We start from the raw sequence: 22,157 nt of genomic DNA on the forward strand, positions 1-22,157 counted from the left end.
ATTTGGAATGAAAACTGTGACGAAACGTCTTGCTTCTAAAGCCATACGAACAGTGCTGGACAGTGCTGGAGCAACAAAGCTTGGCGCCTGGGGCAAAGCCTGCAGTGGCAGTCTGCCCTTGCCCTGATCCAGGGGGCAAATGCCCCCCATGCTTGCCCAGGAGTGCATGCAGCAGTGGGAGCCACCCCCATCCCCGTGACCCCGAAACGAGCCGCTCGTGGCACTGTCCCATGCCCCACCTTAGCTGGGCAGCGCCTGTTGGTGCCCCTTTGCTTTGGTGCCCAGGGCAGTTGCCATGCTTGCCCCCCCTTGCTATGGCACTGCATATGAAAGAAATAAGAGTGTAGACATGCACCTTATTTCTAACCCCCCAGCTTTTAGTGCTCACCTGTTTTTACAATACATCTGCTTGTCACACAAAGGGTTGCCTTCACCCCCTCTCCCTCAGATGTGACTCCTCCCCCGTCCCCAGGGCTATTTCTAGTCCACCCGGACAGGGATTTTCAGCCATCAGTGACTTAATTTTGAGCCCGGTATAAGCTTGGCTGACTCTGACCCTCTGGCTCTCTGTGCTGCCCCTCTCTCCGAGAGAGAGCCGAGGGTGTGCATGCAGGCTTTGGCTGTGCTCTGCGGTGCCTGCTCAACCCTGCCACGTTTCCACCCAGCGGCTGCAAAGAGAGAAGCGGGCTCTCCTGCAGCTAAGTTTCACTTTCTATCCTCCCCAGCTGGGCAGTGGGAAATCAAAACTGAACGCGAGCTGGGGCTGTGCTGCTCAGGGGCGGCGCAGCGCCGGTCCGGGCAGAGCAAGCGAGCCCTGCCCATGAGCACAGGTCCTGGCGGCGGAGGAGCGGAGCAGAGCGACCACCACCCCCCGTAAGTACCGCGCCTCGGCCCTCTGCACCGGGCAGCGGAGCACTGCAGCCAGGTGTCGGGAGAAAGACAGCAGGCAGACGAGGCTCTTGGGGTAAATTCCAGATTTTTTTTATTAGACCAACTAGCCAAGTCAAATTTGATTAGACCAACCAAAATCTTTTTGTATGCAGTCTCTAATGAGGCTAAATTATAATGGGGCATCAATGAATTTAGAGTGTTATCACTTTCCTTGGGTAAATACGATATCTTGTGTTAGACCCACTCAAGTTTTAGTTGGTCTAATACAAGGAATTGGATTTACCTTAAGAAAGTGATAACCTACATTCATTTAAAAAAATCATAAAATTTTAGTTGGTTTAAGAAAAGATACCAGCTTTGAAACCTTGTCTAACTTTATCCCAAAGTTTGTAGCCGTGTCGGTCTCAGGACATAGGCAGACGAGGTTCTTTGGGTAAATCCGATATCTTTTCTTAGACCAATTAAAATTTTAATAAAATAAAATGGACTAATACAATTTTAGTTGGTCTGATAAAAGATATCAAATTTGAAACCTTATCTAATTTTATCCCAAAGGCTGTAGCTGTTCCCGTCTAAGAACATAGGCAGACAGAGGTCTTTGGGTAAATCCGATATCTTTTATTGATCTTTAGTTAAAAGATAACTTCTATTAGATCAATTAAAGTTTTATCGGATTTACCCAAAGAAAGTGATAACATTTTAAATTAATAAAAAAATCATAAAATTGTAGTTGGTCTAATAATAGATATTGGATTTACCCAAAGAACCTTGTCCACCTATATCCTTAGACTGACATGGCTACAACCTACACCCCGAAACATGTAGGATAAAGATCAGGCATGAGAAGGACCTGGCAACTTAACCTCCCCAACTGCCTGCAGAGCAGCATGTCTTCCATAGGTAACATCTTTTATTGGACCTGCGTAGCTGGGATACAGTTAAACAAATGTGAGCTTTTGAAACCTTGTCTAACTTTATCCCAACTACACAGTTTGTTGAATAAAAGATATCACCTTAAGAAATCCTTGCCTTTTGCATGGTATTTTTTTAAAGTCTTATGCAGCACTATCTAGAATGATTTTTTAAAATTATCATTCTTATATATGGTTTCCCTGCTCTCTTTAAGAGAAATGTGTGACATTGCATGTACCATTATAGGGCTATTGCATTTATTATCCTATTATAAGAAAAAATTCTTAACCTGATCCTGAGAAAATTCTGATCCTGACCTGATTCTGAGAAAAACCATAAGGATTTTAATGCCATTACCAGCATCTTTTCCCCATCTCTGTTCCCAGGGAAAAAATGTCCTTATCTGGTTTCAGTGGGGTCCCTTGTCAGAGACCCATCCAAGCCTATCAGGCTAGTGTGGTCAAAGTATGCAAGGTTTTAAAGCAGCTCAAAAGGGAGTGACATACCTGGTATCATAACTGGCTTCCCTTGATTCCCTAGACCTAAATAACTACCGTCCCCTTTACAGCTGGATTGAATATCCGTGGGAGGATGGGTCGGGGAATGGCATGAGTCCAGAGTAGGACTGGACTCACAGCTCTGGAGAAATAGTGTAATGCCTTAACTGCTTTTTGACAGACAAATTTTTTTGGGTAAATGTGATTTATTTTATTAAACCAGATAAAAAGTTGGAAAAAATTTTCTTTATAAACTTTTGGGCACAACCACCCTTCTTCAGGCATAGGGAGAGTCTTCTGGTGTTTGTGTACTCTCCTGGGTGGAACAGAAGCTTAACTGCTCTTCTGCACCCCAATCCCAAGCTTTCTAGGACAAAGTCTTTGTGAGCCAAGTGGGACCCTTAGGGATCTGCTACAAAATCTGTTTTTAAAATGTTCAGAGAATTGTGAAAAAAGGGAAGAAAACTTTTCTACTGATTTCTAAATACTCCGCTGGAAAGCAAAGGTACTGTATTAAAATATAATGTAAAATCTTAAAGTTTCTATGTTGTCTGAAAAAATGTAACCTGATAATTTAGCAATAATGCATTTTTTAGATTAAGTAGCTCTTAATTTAAGCGCTCATAACACATGATGGGAGGGTTGCAACTAATTCTTTTCTTTCCCTTTTTGGTTTGGTGGCCAAACTGGAAAAATATGAGTTTGGTCCAAAACTCTTCATCGCTCTCAAGCTTTTCTTGGTTCCTACTATTGTTATAACTGCCCTGTATCTAACCTCTGTTCTGTCTTTTTCTTGAAGGCTCACTCTATAACCTGTTAAAAAAATCCTTTTCACCTACCCAAGTCTTCTTGTTCTGACTGGCCTGTTGTTCTCCTCCTCCTCTTTCCATAAATTGTGATTGCCCCCCTCAAATCATTCCATTTCTTTTCTGTCTCTATCTAGCTCTCCCCCCAACCCCAAGGTGGCTGTTGAATAGGCAATACTTTTTGATTGAAAAAATTAACTCCATTCACAACAAAATGTCTCTGCATGCTATACAGTTTAATATAAGTTGTTCTACACTTTTTACTGTTATTTCTGATAACATTATATAAGGTACTAAAATATTCACTGAATCCTAGAAAGCAAGAGAGATATAGGTTGGTGACTGGGGCACTCACACAGCTCCCTGGCACTGCTCCAATAACTATTTATGTATTTAGTACAAAATAGAACAGCAAAAATTGAGAGCACCCTTCACCCTTCTTCCACCTACTTACAGACCAGAATCCCCTGCAGTGTAGTCACTGGCCACTTTTCTTAGAAGGAAGGTGATTCAGATTCAAAATATGGTAAGTTCTGACTGTGCAGAAGCAGAAGCAGCCTAGTCATCTCACATCCTAGTTTGTGGCTTGACCACTGGGCTAGCTGGTAAAAAAGGGAACCACCTCCTTGTCAGGCAGTTTTATGAATCTGATTTTTTTTTCCCAGTTGAAACTACCTGGTGAATTCAACACTATTTAGCAAATTTAAATTAGCCAGATAGCTTTAGGATAACCACAGCCACTTTTTTTTTATGCATTGAAAAAGTTTGACTTTTTTAGAAATTGTCTGGTTTGCCATAGCTAAGACTAATGCACTATAAAAGGCACACCGGAAATCTACCAAAGACAGAAATACCCAGTTACCTGTGGGGGCACATTCCTCACAAGAAAACCACTCTCCCTCCAATGTCTCAGTCCTGATTCTCAAAGGAAACTTACAAAATGCTTCCCAGAGACGAGCCTATGAACTCCACTTCATCAATCCCCTGGATACTAAATATCGTGGACTGAATATAGACATTGGATTTATGACGCATTATAACCTGCCTGATATCTTACTCCCCAGGTATCTCTCCACTATTCATCCCCCTTCTCTCTCCTTCCCCCCCCCCCCCCCCCAAACCCAACTCCAGCCTGTCTCTCACCCATTGACTCCTCAATCTACATTTTCATGGACTATCTGTCTTGTATGCATACCAGCCCAGCCGCTGGCTTCTTTACTTTTCATTCCATCCGGGAAGAGCACACACACTGCAGAAACTTCCTTAGCCTGGCGAAAGGTTTTTGAACCCAAAAGTTTGCTTAATAATTGTTTTTCCAACTATTTAAGTTGGTCTAATAAAAGATATCAGATTCGCCCAGAGAACCTTGTCTGCCTATAAAAGGAGACATTTAGCCACTTATCCTAAAAATTTCCCCATCTCTTTATAGATTACAACCAGGTTTGCCTGTATTTTAGAAGGTTAAAGGTGTCAGTTACTGTAGAAACTGCAGTTTTCTCTCTTTCTTTTTTGATTCAGCCTCTGTTTTTTTAAGTGTTGCCCTGTTCTCCTCTGTCCTCTCTAGCATTCCTTCCCTTCAGTATTCTTTCCCACTTTTGATCTCTCTGACACCTCCCCTCTATTAATCCTTTTACATTGTCTGCCTTCCCTTTTCTCAGCACCTTTCAGTCTTATTTTTATTTCCTCTTCTCTTCTATAACCAATTAAAAATACTTTTCACCTGCCCAAATCTTCTGGTTCTGACTGGCCTGATGTTCTGGTCCTCTTTTTTCATAAACTGTAATTGCTTCCACAAATTTTCTCCACCTTATTTTTGTCTCTGTTTAGCTCTCCCCCTTACCCTCTCCCATGTGGGCTGTTGAATAGGAAATGTTGCTTGCTTCCTGGTCCCTGTGCCTGTCTCAGCTAAGACTTTGTGGGTGTGTCTACACAAGCTATTAATGTGCTTTAAGATGACTGGGTGTGTCTGCATATTAATTAATTCACCATAATCACGGCGCATTCCGTTTAGTACTTCTAATAACAGGTAGTACCTTAATGTACTGTAATCAGCATTGCTTGACAGTAGCGCCAGGGCATGTTTTTTTTGTGATGCTAATGTGCAGTAGGGCTGTGCAAAACAGCACTGTTCCATTTCGACTTCAGTTTCGAGGTTTGGATGGAACAGTGTTTTGTTTCAAATTTTATTTCGAGTCGAAACAGCTGTTCCATTTCGCTTTGTCAAAACAGTGAGGCTGTTTCGACGCTGTTTCAACGTTTTGCCTGACCATCTGGCTGGGGAAAGGAACTTCCCATCCCCAGCCTGATTTAGCGTGGGGGATGGGAACTCAGCCCAGCTGGGGAGGGGATGGGAAGGGGAACTGAGCAGTTGGGCTCAGTTTCTTTCCCCAGCCTGATTGCAGCGCTTGGGAGGGGAACTGAGCCTGGGCTCAGTTCCCTTCCCCTGCACTGTGATTGGCTTCCTGCCGCCCGGCGCTGGGAGACGGGGAGAGCCAGGGCTGTGCTCCGGGCTGCTGCTGGGAGCGCAGCTCTGGTTCTCTCCTGTCTCCCACCACCTTGCTGCTGGCTGCTTTGAAACATTTCAACTAACCTCGTTTTGTTTCGGGGCTGTTTCGAAGCCCTTTGTTTTGAGCTCAAAATGAGTCGAAACAGTGTCGAATCGAAACAGCTGGTGAAATTTTGCACAGCCCTAATGTGCGGTAGGCTAATTCTACTGCACATTAGTGCATTGGCACAATTTTTGCCTGCCGGGCTATTGTGCAGTAGAATTAATCTAGTGTGGATTTACTGTGTTGTGTAAATGCTCCCACTGCACAGTAAAATAAGGTACAGTAAGCTTTCCGCAGGAGCATGTCTATACATGGACCTGTTGGGAACAAATTTGCTCCTGACAGGAGTGGTTCAGTACAGGGCTACTCCTGCCCTGCTCTGCCCCCCCTACAGCAACCAGGGGGGCTCCAGGCTCTCCCAGGTGTCAGCCCCAGGCTGGCAGGGGGCCCTGGGGTCAGGCCTTGGCTCTGGGGGATGTGGGGGTAGCTGTCCTGCCTCCATGGCAGCTGCCTCCCAGACTCGTTCCTTGATAAGTGGATTGGGTCAGGGGCTGGGAAACTGTTCCCTGCCCCAGACAGCTGCCTGCTTCCCAGCCCTGTGCCTCAATCATGCTTTACTAGATTAGTTTACTGTGTAGTAATGTATCTTGTGTAGACATGCCCACCATCTACTTCATTTGGTATTGCATTAATGTATTTACACTGTTCCAAATTTCCCCAGATTGGTCAAACCCTAAGACTAAATCCCTGTCCCTTACCTCCATTAAAGAAGCACCTCCACATCCACTTAGAATCAGATTTTAAAACATATGAAAGTGCCCAAGTACTTTTGAGAATCTGGTCTCCTGGCATCTGGTAGGATCAGCCCTATGATACTAAAAATACTATTTTCCTAGCCTAGCCCCAGCTTCCAGGGAAGTAGTGAATTATTTGGATTCTAGTTAACTCTTCTTCCTAAGTGGTTATTATATCTTGGGCATCATTTAGATACTTAATGTAGCTTATATGTGAGACAGTGAATACTCTACTTATATTAAAAAGCCTTTGGTCCTTACCTTTTCAGGACACTGAAGTTGATTTCCAGGTCTAATGCTTTGTAAGCTATCATTTGTATTATGTTGAACTCCAGCATTTTTGGGTGGGTTGTGATTATTTGGAGGGTGATTCTCAATTTGGGATAAACAAACATGCAGGTGGATAGACAGTATCTGGTGTCCATTTGCTTTGCTTGAAAGCATCTTTTAGCTTTATTGTGGTTATTTGGTGGATTCTGTGGGCCCAGTCCTTAAAGGTAAGGATACTCTCAAGATGCCTTTGCTTAATGAGAGTTGTAAAAGTCTTATTAAACCAATAGGGATGGAAGTTTTGAAAGAAGCACAAACAATATTCAGTAGCAGCTGGGTGCCTAATTTCATTAGGCTCCTTTAAAATCTCAGTCCGGAGTGGTGGAGTAGGGATTCAGGCCATTTTAAAACAAAACAGACAAATAAACAACTCGTCAGTTTAAAGGCAGGAAAAGCTGAGATTTGCCCTTCTGAGAATTCACCAGGTTTGTTGTGGAATAAAAGGTTCCTTTTAACAGACACAGCAGAACACTCTGTTAAAAGGCTGATTATTTGTTGCAACTCTCTTTTCTATTTGACAGATATCTATGTAATATTCAATACCAGACCTTCCTTCCAGGGGACATTCACAATTTTTTCACTAGAGGGTGCTGCAACTGCAGGATTCATAAGTGTGGAAAAATTGTACTATTTTTTGAGGTTTCATCATGTGGCAATTACTTTTTTTGTCCTGGCCTTGTCATGTCATTGTAATGAGAAAATGCACAGAACCCTGGCTTCCTGGTCACATGAAAACATCTGAAGCAAACAAAGTCTTCAAGATATTTGGCTGCTAACCTAGTGCAGCTCTGGTTATAAGCTAGTAATCTGTAAACTTTTAATATCAATATTTCTGTGAAGCGCCATGAGTTAGAATGGGGAGCTACACTTCTGTCTGTACCTATATTTAGCAACAAAACAAATATAGAAAGTGCAGTGGCAGTGAGATCCTCATCCTTCCTGCCATGCTAATTCACATCAGACCTGGAGTGCCAGCTCAAACACACCAAAACATAATGATGATAGTAACATTTATTTCTTGACATTCCATCTTTTTCTCTGTGAAAACTTCAAATGACAAAATGAATTTTATTTTGCTATGTACTATACATCTTTCCAACCTTTCTATGTACTTTTTAGTTTTTGTGTTGCCTAGTGCCGTTCATGGGCCAGGGAACTGGACGAGAAACGAGAAGCAACAAATCAGAGCTGCCAGTGAATCTCAACATGAAGGCAGCAGCAGAAGTAGAAAAGGATACAGGGAAAGTTATGAAGAACAGAGATCAGAAGCTAATATCTGTCTATGGTGTGGCAGACTTAAATAATGGTAATGCTTTTTTAAAAATTTCTCTCCCTCTTTCTCATGCTATTTTTCTGTGTTTTGCTCACTCTCCCTCACTTTCTCTTGAATTCTTCGTTCTCTCTCTCTCCCGCAATTCTTTTTCTTTTTGCTTGATTTCACACATGGAGGATTCTTATAAATTAAATACCAGGACAGCATATTTGGTCCTACCAAGTGAAAGCTTTGTACTTTATGGAAAATGATCCCAAATGGCGTCTTCCTTGCAAAATCTTAGACTGGGTGGCTTCATCATGACAGTTGAAGAAGGTTAGATGTTGCCTGTGTCACTCTTCATCCCCATTCACTCTATGCCAGGGGTGGGCAAAATGCATCCCGGGGGCCAGATGTAGCCCGCCAGGGCATTCTGTCTGGCCCACAGGGCCCCTAAAAAATTTAGAAAATTAATATTTATCTGCCCCTGGCTGCCTGTCATGTGGCCCTCGATGTCTTGCCAAAACTCAGTAAGCAGCCCTCCACCCAAAATAATTTCCTGCCCCTGCTGTATGCATAAATTGCTGGAACCCTGGTCTCCTTATCATCCATTATAGTCATTTCCTCACTGCTATGCGTCTCTCTCTCTCTCTCTCTGGGTGGAGCTGATTACTCCAAAAGTAAAACTTTTCAGAAGTACCCATCACTGACCCCCACCTTCACTCAGCACAAAATACAGTTTCCCTTGCTTTATGCAGGTTCTGTATGTGTGAATTCACTCCTATGCGATGACTCTTTTTATACCAAAAATGTGTTATATGCGAGGTAAATTCACTCTTATGCAATCAGTGTGGTGGAAGCCCTAAGTCAGCTGCTTTGTGCAGTGCACTGTGGGAGTGACACGTGCCAAAATATAGTCTCCTACATGGATCTGTGCTCCTCATTTGTTGTCTGTCACGTGTTTCTGTAGTTGCCATCCCCATTACGATAGTGCCCTGTTCTTGTGTGTACTGTCTGCTGTTGTTGAGTACCAAAATTGTCCTGTAAAAGTGGTAGAAATGGGTCTGGGGGTCAGAACAGTTGAGGTCTTGGAACCTATCCCTATTTGTTACATTGTAAAGTGGGTTCCCTTTATGCGAATTAGAGTTATGCGCTGTTTTCCAGGAATTCATGTACAGTACAGCATAAAGGGAGGGAAACTTGTGTACCTTTGTTTTTCATGAGGCTCTGAGTGAAAATGATTCCTTGCCCTTTGCTCAACTTTTTTCCTTTCCCTGACACTGACAACCAAATCTGAAATATGTCTGAAGGGGAACACTGAATCCAGGGGAGCAGATCTGCACTATATGAGCTCAAACCCAGATCTACACTGTATGATTTGGGGCTACCTCTACAGAAGGCTCTAAAGAAACCTCTTATATCCAAATGACACTCCATTTGTTTTTTGTTGTTTTTTACAATTTTGAGGGAGGAGATTTGGTGCTTCCACAATCCTGGCCAAGGTGCTGGGCTTGTGTGTTAAGCAAGCTGTAAATGCCTAACAGGAAATTTGCCATCTTTCCAGTGCTGCTGAAGCTCTCTCACAGCACATAAGGTGTAATCCTCACTTTCTTTACTGTGCTTATAGGAGCAATTGGGCTGTACAATACTGGACTGAGCTGCTGCCTGAACTCCTTGCTCCAAGTGTTTTTCATGAACAGACACTTCACTGTGATACTGCGAAGGTAGGAAATGTGCAGGCAGAATGCCTACTCCCTGAGCTTATACTACCAGGAGGCGGTGTGCACAACACTTCAAAGTGGGCTAAATGCTTTTGCACTGCTTTAATGGTGTCAGTGTTTGCACGCCTCAGCGGCATATTATGCATTAATTCCAGCTGCTGTAGGAAATTTGGCGGTGTAATGTGCCTTAAATGACTTGGGATGCAGCAAACTAAAGCTCCTTCAAGGAGTTTTAGTTTGGTGCCCCTACAGCCGTGGAGCAAAGCACCGGGCTCTGTGCATCTCCATGGCTCTGCAGAAAGCCTTGCAGGCAGACTGGCAGCAGCCTGGGAAGGCAGGCTGCATCCAAGAAAATCAGGGAGCCTGATTTTCGCCCCCCTCTCCCCCCGGAGCCTGCCTGCCAGAGCTGCGGAAAGACCTGGTGCTTCCCCCTGTGGCTGCAGTACCCCGCGGAACTGCCTGAGCCAGCTGCCTGGAGGCGGGTGCCACCTGGGCAGGGGGGAGGGGGAGGGGGAGGGGGAGCGGGGGTGGGGCACCACTGCCATGGAGGGAAGCACCAGGCCCCCTCCTGCAGCCCAGGGACCACTCGGCCCGCTGGCCGCTCGCCCTCCCCTCCCCGTCAGAGAGGCAGGTAACTCAGTGGGGTGTGTGCATGACAGGGTGGTTTAATCAGCCCTAAATTGAAGTGGTGTTTTTTAAAACCCACTGCTTCAATTTAGGGCCCCCATTTCATCTACACACGCCCAGTAATGCTACTACCACTGCCTCGCTTGCTCAACTCCATTTTTACATGAACTGTCCGTTCACAGGGCAGTTTGCCTGGAGATGCCAGGTCTTCCAGCTCATTGAACAAGGGTCTCATAGCAAGGAGCTAACTAGCAGCTAAGCCACAGTTCCAAAAGCACAGCTCTCTACTCACAGATAATTTTTGGGGAAGTGGGAGGGGAGGGAAAGGCTGATGCACTTGACACCTCATTGGCAGAGGGTATGGTCTATCAAGTTTTTAAAATTAGTTCTATTCCTTCTATCAATCAAGCATCCAGGCTGATCCCCAAGCTACTTGCAGTAATGAAACCTGATGATAATTAGCTCTCCACAGCACTGAGCTCAAACTATCACAGACATTGCTGGTTAGAGTCAAACAACAAAGGGAGTACAATTTGGATCTAGGTCTCCAGTGTTGAAATACAGTCACGAAACTCCACTGCATACTTAGGTCCTGAATTGTATCTACCAGCCGCCTCTTTTCATGGTAACACCCAGGCACTCTAAGGAGTGATGCAAGTTACCATTTCACCCCATTTCCCCTCCCAACTTTCCCTTATTTCTTACCAAGAGCAGAAACTGCAGGTGTGGAAATTTTCTGTTTCTGTCATACAGAATGAGACTGACTCTTAAGTTTGTTAGGGTCCCTTTCTACGTTGGTATGGCAGGATAAGTACTATAGCAGGGGGCCTTTTCATATCCAGTTAATGCTTGTTTGCAGTAGCACCCATACGGGCAACATTTCTCCTGAGAACATTTGCTCCATTGTGCATTCAGACTACACTCCCTAGAATAGCAGTAGCCTCTTAAGAGTTATCATTGTAACTTATCAGGGTACTAACCTCGTGCCACTAACAGGCTCTGACTGTAAGTTAAAGCTTAAATAAAGGCTTTGCACCAACCCTGCTCCTGGCCTACAGGATAGGGAGCATTTTGGGAATGTTTTGGGGGTAGAAGGAGCAGAAAAAGATGAGTCTGGACCCCACTGTGCTATCATTATTTTTTGCTTCCCTGGACTCAGAAGGTGGCTTAGAGATGCCTTTGGGTCCAGCCATTGTGCACCCAATACAGGGGTGGAGCAATGTAGAACTTTGAAATCACTCTTTAAAAGTTGCCGTATGTCCTGCTGGACACGGCAGTGCAGCAGCCTCCTGCTGGAAGTCTTCTTTCTTTACTAATTTATTGGAGACATGTAGGTTGTGGTTGCCTCTTACACTCCTGTGTGTACCATCCACTTCTGCACCTGTGGTTACAATGCCTGAGACTTCTTAGCTGTGAGACTTGCTCACAGCTCCTATGGCTTCTTCTGTTCACAGGATCACAGTGCCATTCAGCTCTGCAGAGCAGAGGAAGAATGTCCCATACCAGATGCTCCTGCTGCTGGAGGAGATGCAGCGTGGCAAACGGGAAGCTGTATATCCCTTGGAACTTTCTCGCTGTCTCTCACTGCACGGTGTGGAATGTAAGCAGCAGCCCACCATTCCCTATGTGGTTGCGCCTAGTACTATCCCACCTTTTCATCTGATTTAGGAAAGGGAGAAGTGATGACATATTGCCACATGGTGTGTGCTGTATCCCACTAGCAGAGACTAGAGATGCTGGCCTTATTTCCATATTGGCAGATGAAAGGGATTTGGGGAGGTAGATCCTGAAGAACAACCTGCCTGTTGGCTAGGGCGTGAGATGGTTGCCCCTGCTCTTAAGTAACAGCCTGCATTGCTCTAGAGAAGGAAAGCAGATGGGTCTTAGAGGGGAGTGGGATGTACTGGATATAGAGGGTGAGGTAGCTTATCGCTTGATATGTCTTCTTATATTGGTGTCATTACGGGGAGGAAGCTGCTCTCTCTTTCATAGTGTCAGCTGGAAGGGAAGGCAGGAAGATAGGTGGTTAAACTATACCAAACTCACCCCAGTCTGTGAGCAGATAAGCCTTGTTCTGATTCAGAACTCATCAAATCAATACGAAGGCCAGGTTCAGCCTTTCAGCTGAGCAGTTTACCTTTGCATCCAGCTGGGTCATTAAATGTGCCATTTGGGCTGCCATGGAAGATCCATGTGTAGCATTCTTGCCTAGTCCTTAGTAGTCTGTGCTTGCAGGGAGTGTTGCTGGAACAGTGCTGGCCTGGAAGTAGGTGGCTCACATTTTTCTGTAGTGAGATATATTCAAAAACAACACTGATGGGGATCCTGAGGAAAAACCACGCCTCTCTCATCAGTTGGAAAGCCAGCTAGTGTACTGTGGAGACTAGGGAGGATTGGAGGCAAAGAAGTGGGTGGGAACCTCATGTCTCTGAAAGGGGTTCAGAGGAGGAAGATTTATTGTTCATAATACTGACCAAGCTTGTAATGTCTCGATGTGTCCAGTGTTTGTCCAGCATGATGCTGCACAGCTATTACTGATCCTCTGGAACCTCATTAAGAGTCAAATCACAAACATGGACCTGGTAAGTGTGATGAATGAAAAAGCCATGCAACCTATCCCTGGGAATGAGGGGTTTTTACTGCTTTTCCTAACAGGAATCCCTTTTACCAGCCAGCCTTTGTCCTAGGTCCAGGAGTCCCACCCTTATCTTTTGGATTCTACTCTCTTATCTCCCAGTCACCGGGAATCAAGCTGCTAAGGGTTTTGTCATTTCAAGTTTCAATTAAATTTCAGTTGAACTTCTTTCAGGCCCGGCCAAAGGGATAATTATCCTTGTTGCGGGAGCTACTTGTTAATATAGAAAAGGAAAATCTTTTACAAAAACAGGTTTGGTAATCTCAGTTTTCTTCCAATTCCAGATTTACAGAAGTATGAGTCAATGTTATTTTTAAATGGTCACTGCTCCTTGCCTTAGTATCTGTCAGCTTCCTTCAGTTACTGCCAGCCACCGCTTACATGTTTAATGGAGGCAGTTTTTTTCATGAGAGGTTCCTAGGCTATGAACAAGCAGTAACCAATAGCTCAATGTATTTATGCAGGAGACAAACACACATTGTAGGTTTGGTACAAAGATATGGCCCTTGGGAGACATTACACTTAAGATGCTATTAGTCTGTTAATTTTTGTGGCTGGTTTCCATCACATCTTAAATTGAACATGTGGCAGGACTAGGACTGCACCAGATCTCCAACCGGCCCTGCTGAAGTGGTGGAGCCATCTGAAAACCAGTGGATTGTGGGGCACAGGGCCTTCAACTTCCTAGTACAGGGGAGCCTGGAATCATGATTCTGCACTGACTAGTAGGGTGCAATTGGGAATTGATTCCAAAATCATGCATCTTGCCAGGCACATTTGGCATGGAAAGGGACATGATTTTCAGGATCAGGGATTATATTTCATCACTCCTTTAAATGAACACCTGTCAGCTGCATGTGATTCTTACATTACATACATGTAGATGTCTTATATATATGTATCTGCTACAACAGCAGTTCATCTGTTTAACAACCTAAACCTAAACCCCTGTAACTTCTGTGAGGCATTTATAGAGTCCCTATTTCAATGCTATGAGGTACTCTCTTTCTAGAGAAGTGCCAGATCTGGTTTCAAGCCCTAAAGAAGCGACACTACATCAGTGAGGTGTCCAAGTACAGCCACTAGCAGATGTGCTATATGATTTGTATCCATTTCTTGTTGTTTTTTTTACCCTTTCAGGTGGAAAGGCTGACTGCTTTGTACACTATCTGGGTGCAGGAGTACCTGGTTTGCCAGAGGTGTTCCTTTGAAACAAACAGGGACAGCCACATGATAACTCTCCCACTCCCAATGTTTGATTCCAGATCTTACCTGCTGAGGACACTGGTAGGTTTAGCATCCCTTCTCACTGTGCCCTTTATTAGGAGGAAGAGTCAACTTCACTAAGGCACTGGAATCTGATTCAAGAGCCTCCTCTCCTAGAAGCCATGTCTAGTATCTATCTAGTATCTATGCTGGGGTGCTATTTAACCCTTGTCTTTTCTACTTGTCCCTGGAGGAATTCCACATGGAAGATAGAGCTCTTGAGGCTCCTTTCTGAAAGGAGGTTATAATTTTGGTATCCGGTTCACTGTTCCCTCTCTGTCTAAAACACATAGTAATAGCTGCATGTAATCCGCAGAGCTTAGATATCACAGTACTGTACCTTAGAGTGAAGAGTGATTGCTGAATTCTGAAACAGGGGATTTGTCTACTGCAGGGGTGCTCAACCTCCAGTCTGCAGGCCAGATCCAGCCTGCAGTGCTGTCATATGACCTGCAGGACTCCTCATGGATCTGGAAATTTGGTATCAGGGGAGTGGTGGCACTATACCCCTGCTGCCAAATCTCCAGACCCAAAGGGAGCCCTGAGCTCTGTGTGGTGGATCTGGTGCCCAATCCCAGAAAACAGGGCTGGGTAGGGTGGCACTGGGTCCCAGGGTCCAATCCCAGTGTGGGAGGCTGGGAGAGCGTGGTACCAGGCTGGTGGGGCCCAATTCTGGCTTGAGGGGGGCAGTGCCAGCCCCCTGGGACTCAATTCCAGCATATGGGGGGTGGGAAGTTGTGGTCCCAGACCCCAGGGATGCAATCCCTGCACACAGGCTAGGAGGGGGTGGTGCTAAGCCACCAGAGTCCAATCCTGATGTGTGGAGGAAGCGAGGGGATGCTAGACCCCAAGGTCAAATCCAGCCTGGAGACGGATCCTTTACTACTCATCTGGCCCACAGGGCCAAAAGGATGAGCACCACTGGTCTAACTTATAACAAAATAGTTAAAAATAAAACTAAAGAAGTAAAATCTTTTTTATTTTATTTATCAGAAAAAAGCAAGAGAAAAAAACCCTACTTCCTTTACCAGGCACCTTGAAATTGCACATCTCTTCTGTGTATGGGCCTTTATACTAAATCCCTTGAAATGAAGAAGTGTAGAAATCTAACTTGGATGAATTCAGTTCCTGTTTTTGACTGACAGAAACCTTGTATGTATTTCTAGGAGGATTCCCTACAGTGCTTTTTCCAGCCTGAACAGCTGACTGGCAATGACATGTGTTTCTGTGAACAGTGTAAGCAGAAAACACCATGTCTGCAGGTAAGCAAATATTTTCTCGAACTCCTGTAAAATAGGAAACTGCTGGAAGGGTGGCTAAAAAGACGATGGAGCTATACTGTTCTTAGTAGTGGCAGATGACAGAACAAGGAGTAACAGTCTCAACTTATAGCAGAGGAAGTTTAGGCTAGATATTAGGAAAAACTTGCAAAAGGAGAGTAGTAAAGCACTGGAACAGAGAGTTTGTAGAATGTCTGTTGGGCCAGGGGAGTGGTGGTCACTAACTCGTGGTGCTTTATATAAAGCGCCATGAGTTTGAGCGGGGCCCTGCATGTCTGTCAGCACCCGTGACAAAGTGTTGTAGCTACACCAGCACAAAAATACCTTCTGTTGGACTTTGCTGTTTCTCTACTACAGGACTCTCCTGACTTGGTTATGTTGCTAGAGTGACAGAGGCTGTAAACAAACCCCAATTCCAACTCATCAGTGAGACTTTATTGAACTGATAAGATATTTGAGTGTTGCCAAAGTGTAAGAAAAATATAAAACCTTCTAGCATGTATTGTCTAAGGTACATGTTGTCCAGGATAGGATAGACCACTTAAGGTGTTCTTTGTAGGCACTTGCTGAAGGGGAAATTGTCTATGGACCTACCTCTCAACCACCCTGCAGGGAAGCCCCACTACTCATGGCAGTATCCTACAATGCTTCTCTGCGCATCTCACATGTTGCCAGTGTAGTGACCATTGGTTTCAATGAACACAGGCATACATGAGTGAGAACTAAACAACAAACTTTAATGGGGGGCAATAGGCTAACCTCTGCAGATCCTTTTTCTCTCTAACTAACTACTACCTGAGTCTCCTAACTCACTAACCATTTCCTAAAACTCCCAACTCTTCAAACTAGGGAGCAACTCTAAATTATAACTTCTGTCACTATAGCCATGATTGCATTTATCCCTCCATTACCTCCTGTAGTCTTGTCTAACCACACAGAGAGCTACATGCTTCAGGGAAGGATAAAAGAGAGACAGAGAAGTAATGCACAGAATGAACACCTGAAGACTAAGATACAAACCATGGTACAGCCTGGATATTTTGTGGTTATGGATTCTTTACATAGTTTATAATCCGGTGTGTATGTAAACCTTTAGCATTTCCAGTCAAGCAGACTTTGAATTTCTAAAATGAAAAGCAGGGGACTTAATTCACTGTAGCACAGACCACTCTATATCCTAAAGTCATTCATGTTGGTCTTAACATCTTAAATCTCTCTCGATTCCTTAGTCTTCAGCTCCAGTGTTTATTGCATTGCAGGGCACAAGGCTAAAACATCTGCCACTGACCTTAACCCTTCATCTAAAACGGTTCTACTGCAAGAAATCCACTAGGACTCAGAAGATCAGCCATTCACTACCGTTCCCACAAAGCCTCAATTTCAATGACATCCTGACACAAGAGCAGTGTCACACAGATGCCAAAGACAAGGTGAGATGGTTTATTTCATTTCACCTAAAGAGACAGATCACCTACCCTTTTTTTCTGTTCATTCAATAGACTCATGAGTCAGAGAGACATCTATCTCACTGATCGGTACCATTGTAAGGGGGTTAGACTCTGGGCTTAACCTGTACCTAACGTTGTCACATACCCTGTGATTTTAACTTTTTGTCATTTTGCAAGTTTTGTACTTAGGCTAAATCAGCAGACTAAGCTGCTTGCTATCTCAAAATCCTGAACCTGTATATTTTTTTGAGACTAGTAATATAATTTTCCCAGTGCTGCTCCGTTTCCAGTTGTTACAGAGAAGAACAAACCTTTATGTCTTACTTAATCATAACCAGTATTTAATTGGCAACTCTTGCCTTGCTCTGTAAACCCATTTCATGGATACCAGAGAGGTAATGAGCAGCAAAGCTGGCATTTCACACTGGATGGGAAGTCAGGATGTGGGCAGTCCACACAGAGCAACCTGGACACTGCCGTATCTCATGGAGCTGTGATTAGCAGGGATCCATTTCTGTCCCTGTGGAAGAGTTAGTATTAGCAGAGCAAATACATAGGTGGGAGATCTGCTTCTATGTGGATCTATTGGTTAACCTTCCTGTAATGAAGGAGGGTATAGTACCAGCAAGGGCTTGAGGTTATCTTTTTTGTTTGCAAAGCAGTTTTGTTGGTATGCCATAGTCCTATTCCCCCTAACGTCCATGGGACTTTCCTGTTTACAGGTATATCTTTGGGCTATGTGGGCAATAAGATTAAGGCATTTAAGACTGCTGTGCCCATCTTATCTCACCCATAATGATTATGAAGCCCTGAAAACCTTGGTTTCAAAGGTCTTGATTAACAAAGGTCTAAATAGGGCTTAGGTTCCTAAATAAGTAAATGGATGTTTGGGAGAACAGGATATTCAAACTGAATTCCCTTTAGGCAAAACTGAAGAAAATGATCTTCAGGACAAGGCTATCTTTGTCTTGCTCCCTCTCGGGGCACCCCTGGGGTGCTAGGGGCATCACAGTCCAGGCAGGTATCATGGTCATGGGCATCCAGGGCAGGCAGCGTGCACCTCTTCCCCTTCAGTTGAGCCAGGACCAGGGCCAGGGGCTAGGGGTGGGTGTGGAACTCCATGTGTGTGGCAGTGGCTTCCATGCCCCACCCCTCACCCCCAGGCCAGCCCTGGCCTTGGCCCAGGCCCTGGCCCAAGCCCATCCAACAGCACTGGGGGACTGAAGCCCCAGCTGTGCAACATCTGCTGGATGGAGGGGCTGGTTTAGGCCAGGGCTGAGGCTGCCTTCACCTTGCACCCCCTAACTCACCCCAGATGCACAAAGGAGGCTGGGCTGGCCCAGCTGCAGGCCCTTGGTGGGTGCAGAGGGAAACTGCCCTTGCCTGGTGGGGGGCCTCCAATTTCCTATTTGCCCAGGGCCCCAGTAAATCTTAATCTGCCACTGCCCCCTCTTGTTGTGGGGCAGAAGGCATATTTCTCATGAAGACAATAACTTCTGTTGTGTTATCATCTCTGCTCAACAGTTTGAGGCTGCTGCAGTGAAAATGTTGCTCTTTGTGGCTCTTTTTAGGTTGATTGGCAGTATGATCTCTTTGCTGTTGTTGCTCACTTGGGATCAGCCAACTTTGGCCACTACTGTGCCTATACTCGGAGCCTTACAGACCACCAGTGGTACTGCTTCAATGATTCCAGTGTCTGCCAGGTGAGGAAACAGAGCCCCAACTCTTCAGTTTTTTCTGCTGTTCACTCTTTCTAGTCTCTGCCTAGGCTTACAAAAAGCACTTCTAGTTCAAGGAGATGTGCACAACTGAATGGGTACTGAGTTCTCTTCTCCATCTTGTGCCTTTCCGCTGTAAATCTGTAGCATTGTAAATGGCAGTTCACTCTCCACTGAGAAAATGGACCAGTTATTAGAAGTGCTGTGCTTTTCTTACGTAACAGATACCGTAGTCTGAGTGACTGTTATTTAAGATTAAGAGAACAAGAATAAGAAATAGTCTCCATGACAGCACCCAGTGCCTCCCTCTGTAATAGTTTGCAATAATTAGAATGGCTTGAATTTTCTGCAAGCACGTGACTTAAGATTTTCAGGTGCAGTTGACAAAAATGGCCATCCAGCAATCATGCATTGAACCCCTTGATGGATGGGCCTGTAATTATTCAAAGGCAGTGCATAGAACCCTGTTGGGAACGGCTGTGATGCTATCTGTTGTGTTTAAACATCATCTCTTTTGCTGCTTGGCTTCTTACAGGTATCATGGGATGATATTAAATGTACCTACGGAAATGCGGACCTGCGCTGGTAAGGGCATATTTCCATTTTATTGAGAGTCACTCTGGAGCTTTGTGGTAGTGTGGAAAACAATCTAAACTTTATTTCTCTAGAATGAATTGATTCTCATAGTAATTGCCTGGCTGATTAGTACTGTATAGTCACAAGTCTGTGAGTGACAATGATCTTATTATTCCTTATTCACCTTCAGTATCACACAGACCATAGGGATAGTGATGTACTATGCACTTCTGTCGGTATCCCCTAAAACCCACTTTCTCTCCCCTCCCTCTCTCATATATTGATAAATCATAAGAAAGCAAGACACGGAGAAAATCTGTTTTGTCAGGCACATCACCTTTAGTTTATCACAGTTACAGCCCTGTCTCAGAAGTGACAGGAAGGTTAAGTCATATTACCTCCAGTAGCAAAACTGAAAAGAGGCAAACTGGAGCATCTAACTACAGTCATCTTGATCCCCTTCCTTTTTTTTCCTTCTCCAGGGGTGAAACTGCCTATCTCTTGGTTTACATGAAAAAGAATCCTCAACAGCCTCATCCATGAAAGTCTCAGGGCAGGCCCTGCCTTTACTATGGAGGTAAAACACTCTTCAAGGAGAATGTCTGAAAATCCATTTTTCACTGCAGAGTGAGAGACCTTTTACAGAGCTCCATTTGCAGCCTCACAATTTTTGAATGAAGCCTAACAGAAGAGCCACTTGAAAAGAGGCCTGGACCTCGGCCACTGAGGTGCATTGTAGAACTACAAGTTTCCCCTTTTGATGTCCGTTTACTAGAGCCCTGGATGTGTATGAGACTCTTTGTATTTATATAGCACCTTTTCTCCAGAAGGATGTCCAAGAGATTTTTGGAGATATCTTTGCAAGACTTGCTTGATAGGCAACTACTTCTGGGATGGAGCACAACAGGAAATTGATAACAACCCAGAGATTTGCTTCTTAAAACAGGAATTATGGTAGGAGTTTTGATCAAGTGGAATCACAGGGAATGTGTGGGTGTGTGTGGAGGGCCACTGGTGGATAGGAAGTTCAGGAGGTCAGATGGTGATTAGGGACATTTTGTCATTGGCTTCACAAGAGAACAGGGTCAAGTGTTGTGGCTGAAAGGAAGTTCCAGAAGGCCAATGTTTTCAAAGCTGAGTAACAATTTTTCAGAAAGAGCCTTGAAACAGGGGAAGGGGAGCTATAACTTCAGCATGCCTAGATTTTCTGTTTTTCCCATCATTTTTCTGATTTATAGGAATTGTCCCTGTTGCTCACAGCTGCTGCAGCCAATGACTGTACCCTTTTCCTCGTCCGCTTTCCACTAGCGAGCACAATGAAATCCATGCAAATGCTGGAGTGAGCTTGGGTAACAGAAGCAGTACAGCAGTGTAAGTGCAACACAAGCCAGTGCAGTTAGCTCTGTTGAGAGGCAGAGTGCAGGCAGTGCTGCACAAATTCAGTAATCCTGCTGCTGGTATCCAGTTCAGGTATCTTTGAATGGCACAACATTGTAAACGTGCTTTTAGGTGGAGCTGCTCCTCCAGTGCATTTCTTGCTAACTCCTCAGCAGTGCTGGAGAGAGCAGCTGGTTATAAAGTGAATCCCATGATCCCTGCAGAAAAATCTTCATGCCCTGCTATGTGCTTCTGACTTCCTAGTGCCTTTGGCTCAGAATGGATGCCTGTTGTTTATGAAGATCAATGGGAAATTAGGTGCATTCTTTCATTGAGGCCTCAGATGCCACAGTGTCACAGGTCCTTGAACTGTGCTGTAAGAGAAGGGACTTAGCGGTTTTAGTGAAGTGGGTAACGGTCTCTTTAAGGGGAAGAGGCCCACCTTCTTGCAGCTCCACCCAACCTGGGGACTACATATGAGGTAAGCTATGGAAGATCGAGCAGTTTGTCAGACCACTAAAGAAGATAAGAGCCCCAGTGACTTGGTGCCAGATAGATCCCAATGGCTACGGAGCCTTAGAGCTGTGGAACTGAGCGGGGTGCAAGTAGGAGAGTGGCTAAAAGTGAGAAGAGGGACTGTTGGAGGCAGTCAGGTATGGAAGTGGCCTGGAGGTGGACAAGTGCTTAGTTATGACAGGGTAACACTCGCCAGAGAGGACCCTTTAATGTTCTCCCAGCTTGAATGGTAGGAGAACATTTCTCACCAATAAGACCAGTTATTTGATGTGCTGTGGTTGATTTAGAATAGTGTATAGAAGATTGTGGGGACTGTGCAGCTGCTGCACTATTACCTGTATTATGGGGCTGGGCAAAAACCCAGAGGGTGACAATTGAGAGTTCTGAAATAGGCATTGTCATATGCAGTCAGCTTTTATCCTTACCATTTTTTTAGGAACCCAGGGCAGTATCAGCCATCAGGACACTATTTTGGATTTTTAGAACTCCAGCTATTTCTATTCCTTGAGACAGAGATGACATTCAGCCTGAAATATTAGAAAAATGGACACTTCAGATTATACAAACAGTGACATAGACAAAAAGTATCTCTAATAGTATCTATTATCATTTACTTCCTTTCTGATATGCCTATTACCAGAGCATCTAGTGCCTTTTCTACTTCTAGGAAGATAAAATATATGATATTTAATATAATTTATTTTGAAGACTGTTATGCTTTAAGTAGCATAACAGCATCTAATGATGTGAGCTTTATACCATGAAAGTTTGTGTTTCATATATACCTATAGATCTATGTCTGCCTTGGTTAGCCTGTAACAGTGGTTCTCAACCTTTTTCCTATTGGGACCCATTTGCAAAGATCTATGACCTGTCCCAGCCCACGCTCCTCTGACCATGCTGGTGGCCGGCCCCTTAGTCTCCTGCCTCCCCCCACCCCCCAGCCCTACCGGAAGGGCCTC

General features: G+C 44.6%; 1 protein-coding gene across 1 annotated transcript; it reads left to right on the forward strand.

The window, feature by feature from the left end:
- Positions 1–766: 766 nt before the first annotated feature.
- On the forward strand, positions 767–21,627 carry USP18 (ubiquitin specific peptidase 18). Its single transcript, XM_006261828.4, has 11 exons — positions 767–873; positions 7,899–8,085; positions 9,659–9,755; positions 11,834–11,979; positions 12,882–12,961; positions 14,155–14,301; positions 15,447–15,542; positions 16,820–16,990; positions 18,580–18,711; positions 19,262–19,311; positions 19,785–21,627. Exons 2-11 carry the CDS (start codon positions 7,923–7,925, stop codon positions 19,843–19,845), a joined length of 1,143 nt encoding a protein of 380 aa, XP_006261890.3. The 5' UTR covers positions 767–873; positions 7,899–7,922; the 3' UTR covers positions 19,846–21,627.
- Positions 21,628–22,157: the final 530 nt, after the last annotated feature.

Source organism: Alligator mississippiensis, chromosome 4 (genome assembly GCF_030867095.1).
Source record: "Alligator mississippiensis isolate rAllMis1 chromosome 4, rAllMis1, whole genome shotgun sequence".
In the NCBI taxonomy this organism is placed as follows: domain Eukaryota; kingdom Metazoa; phylum Chordata; order Crocodylia; family Alligatoridae; genus Alligator; species Alligator mississippiensis.

Bases quoted from the DNA above. Each gene is read 5' to 3' on its own strand.
- USP18 (XM_006261828.4), top strand. From the start codon at position 7,923: ATGGGCCAGGGAACTGGACGAGAAACGAGAAGCAACAAATCAGAGCTG. The intron at 9,756-11,833 runs GTAGGAAATGTG...TTCTGTTCACAG, and splicing joins TTCACTGTGATACTGCGAAG to GATCACAGTGCCATTCAGCT. The intron at 11,980-12,881 runs GTAAGCAGCAGC...CGATGTGTCCAG, and splicing joins CTCACTGCACGGTGTGGAAT to TGTTTGTCCAGCATGATGCT.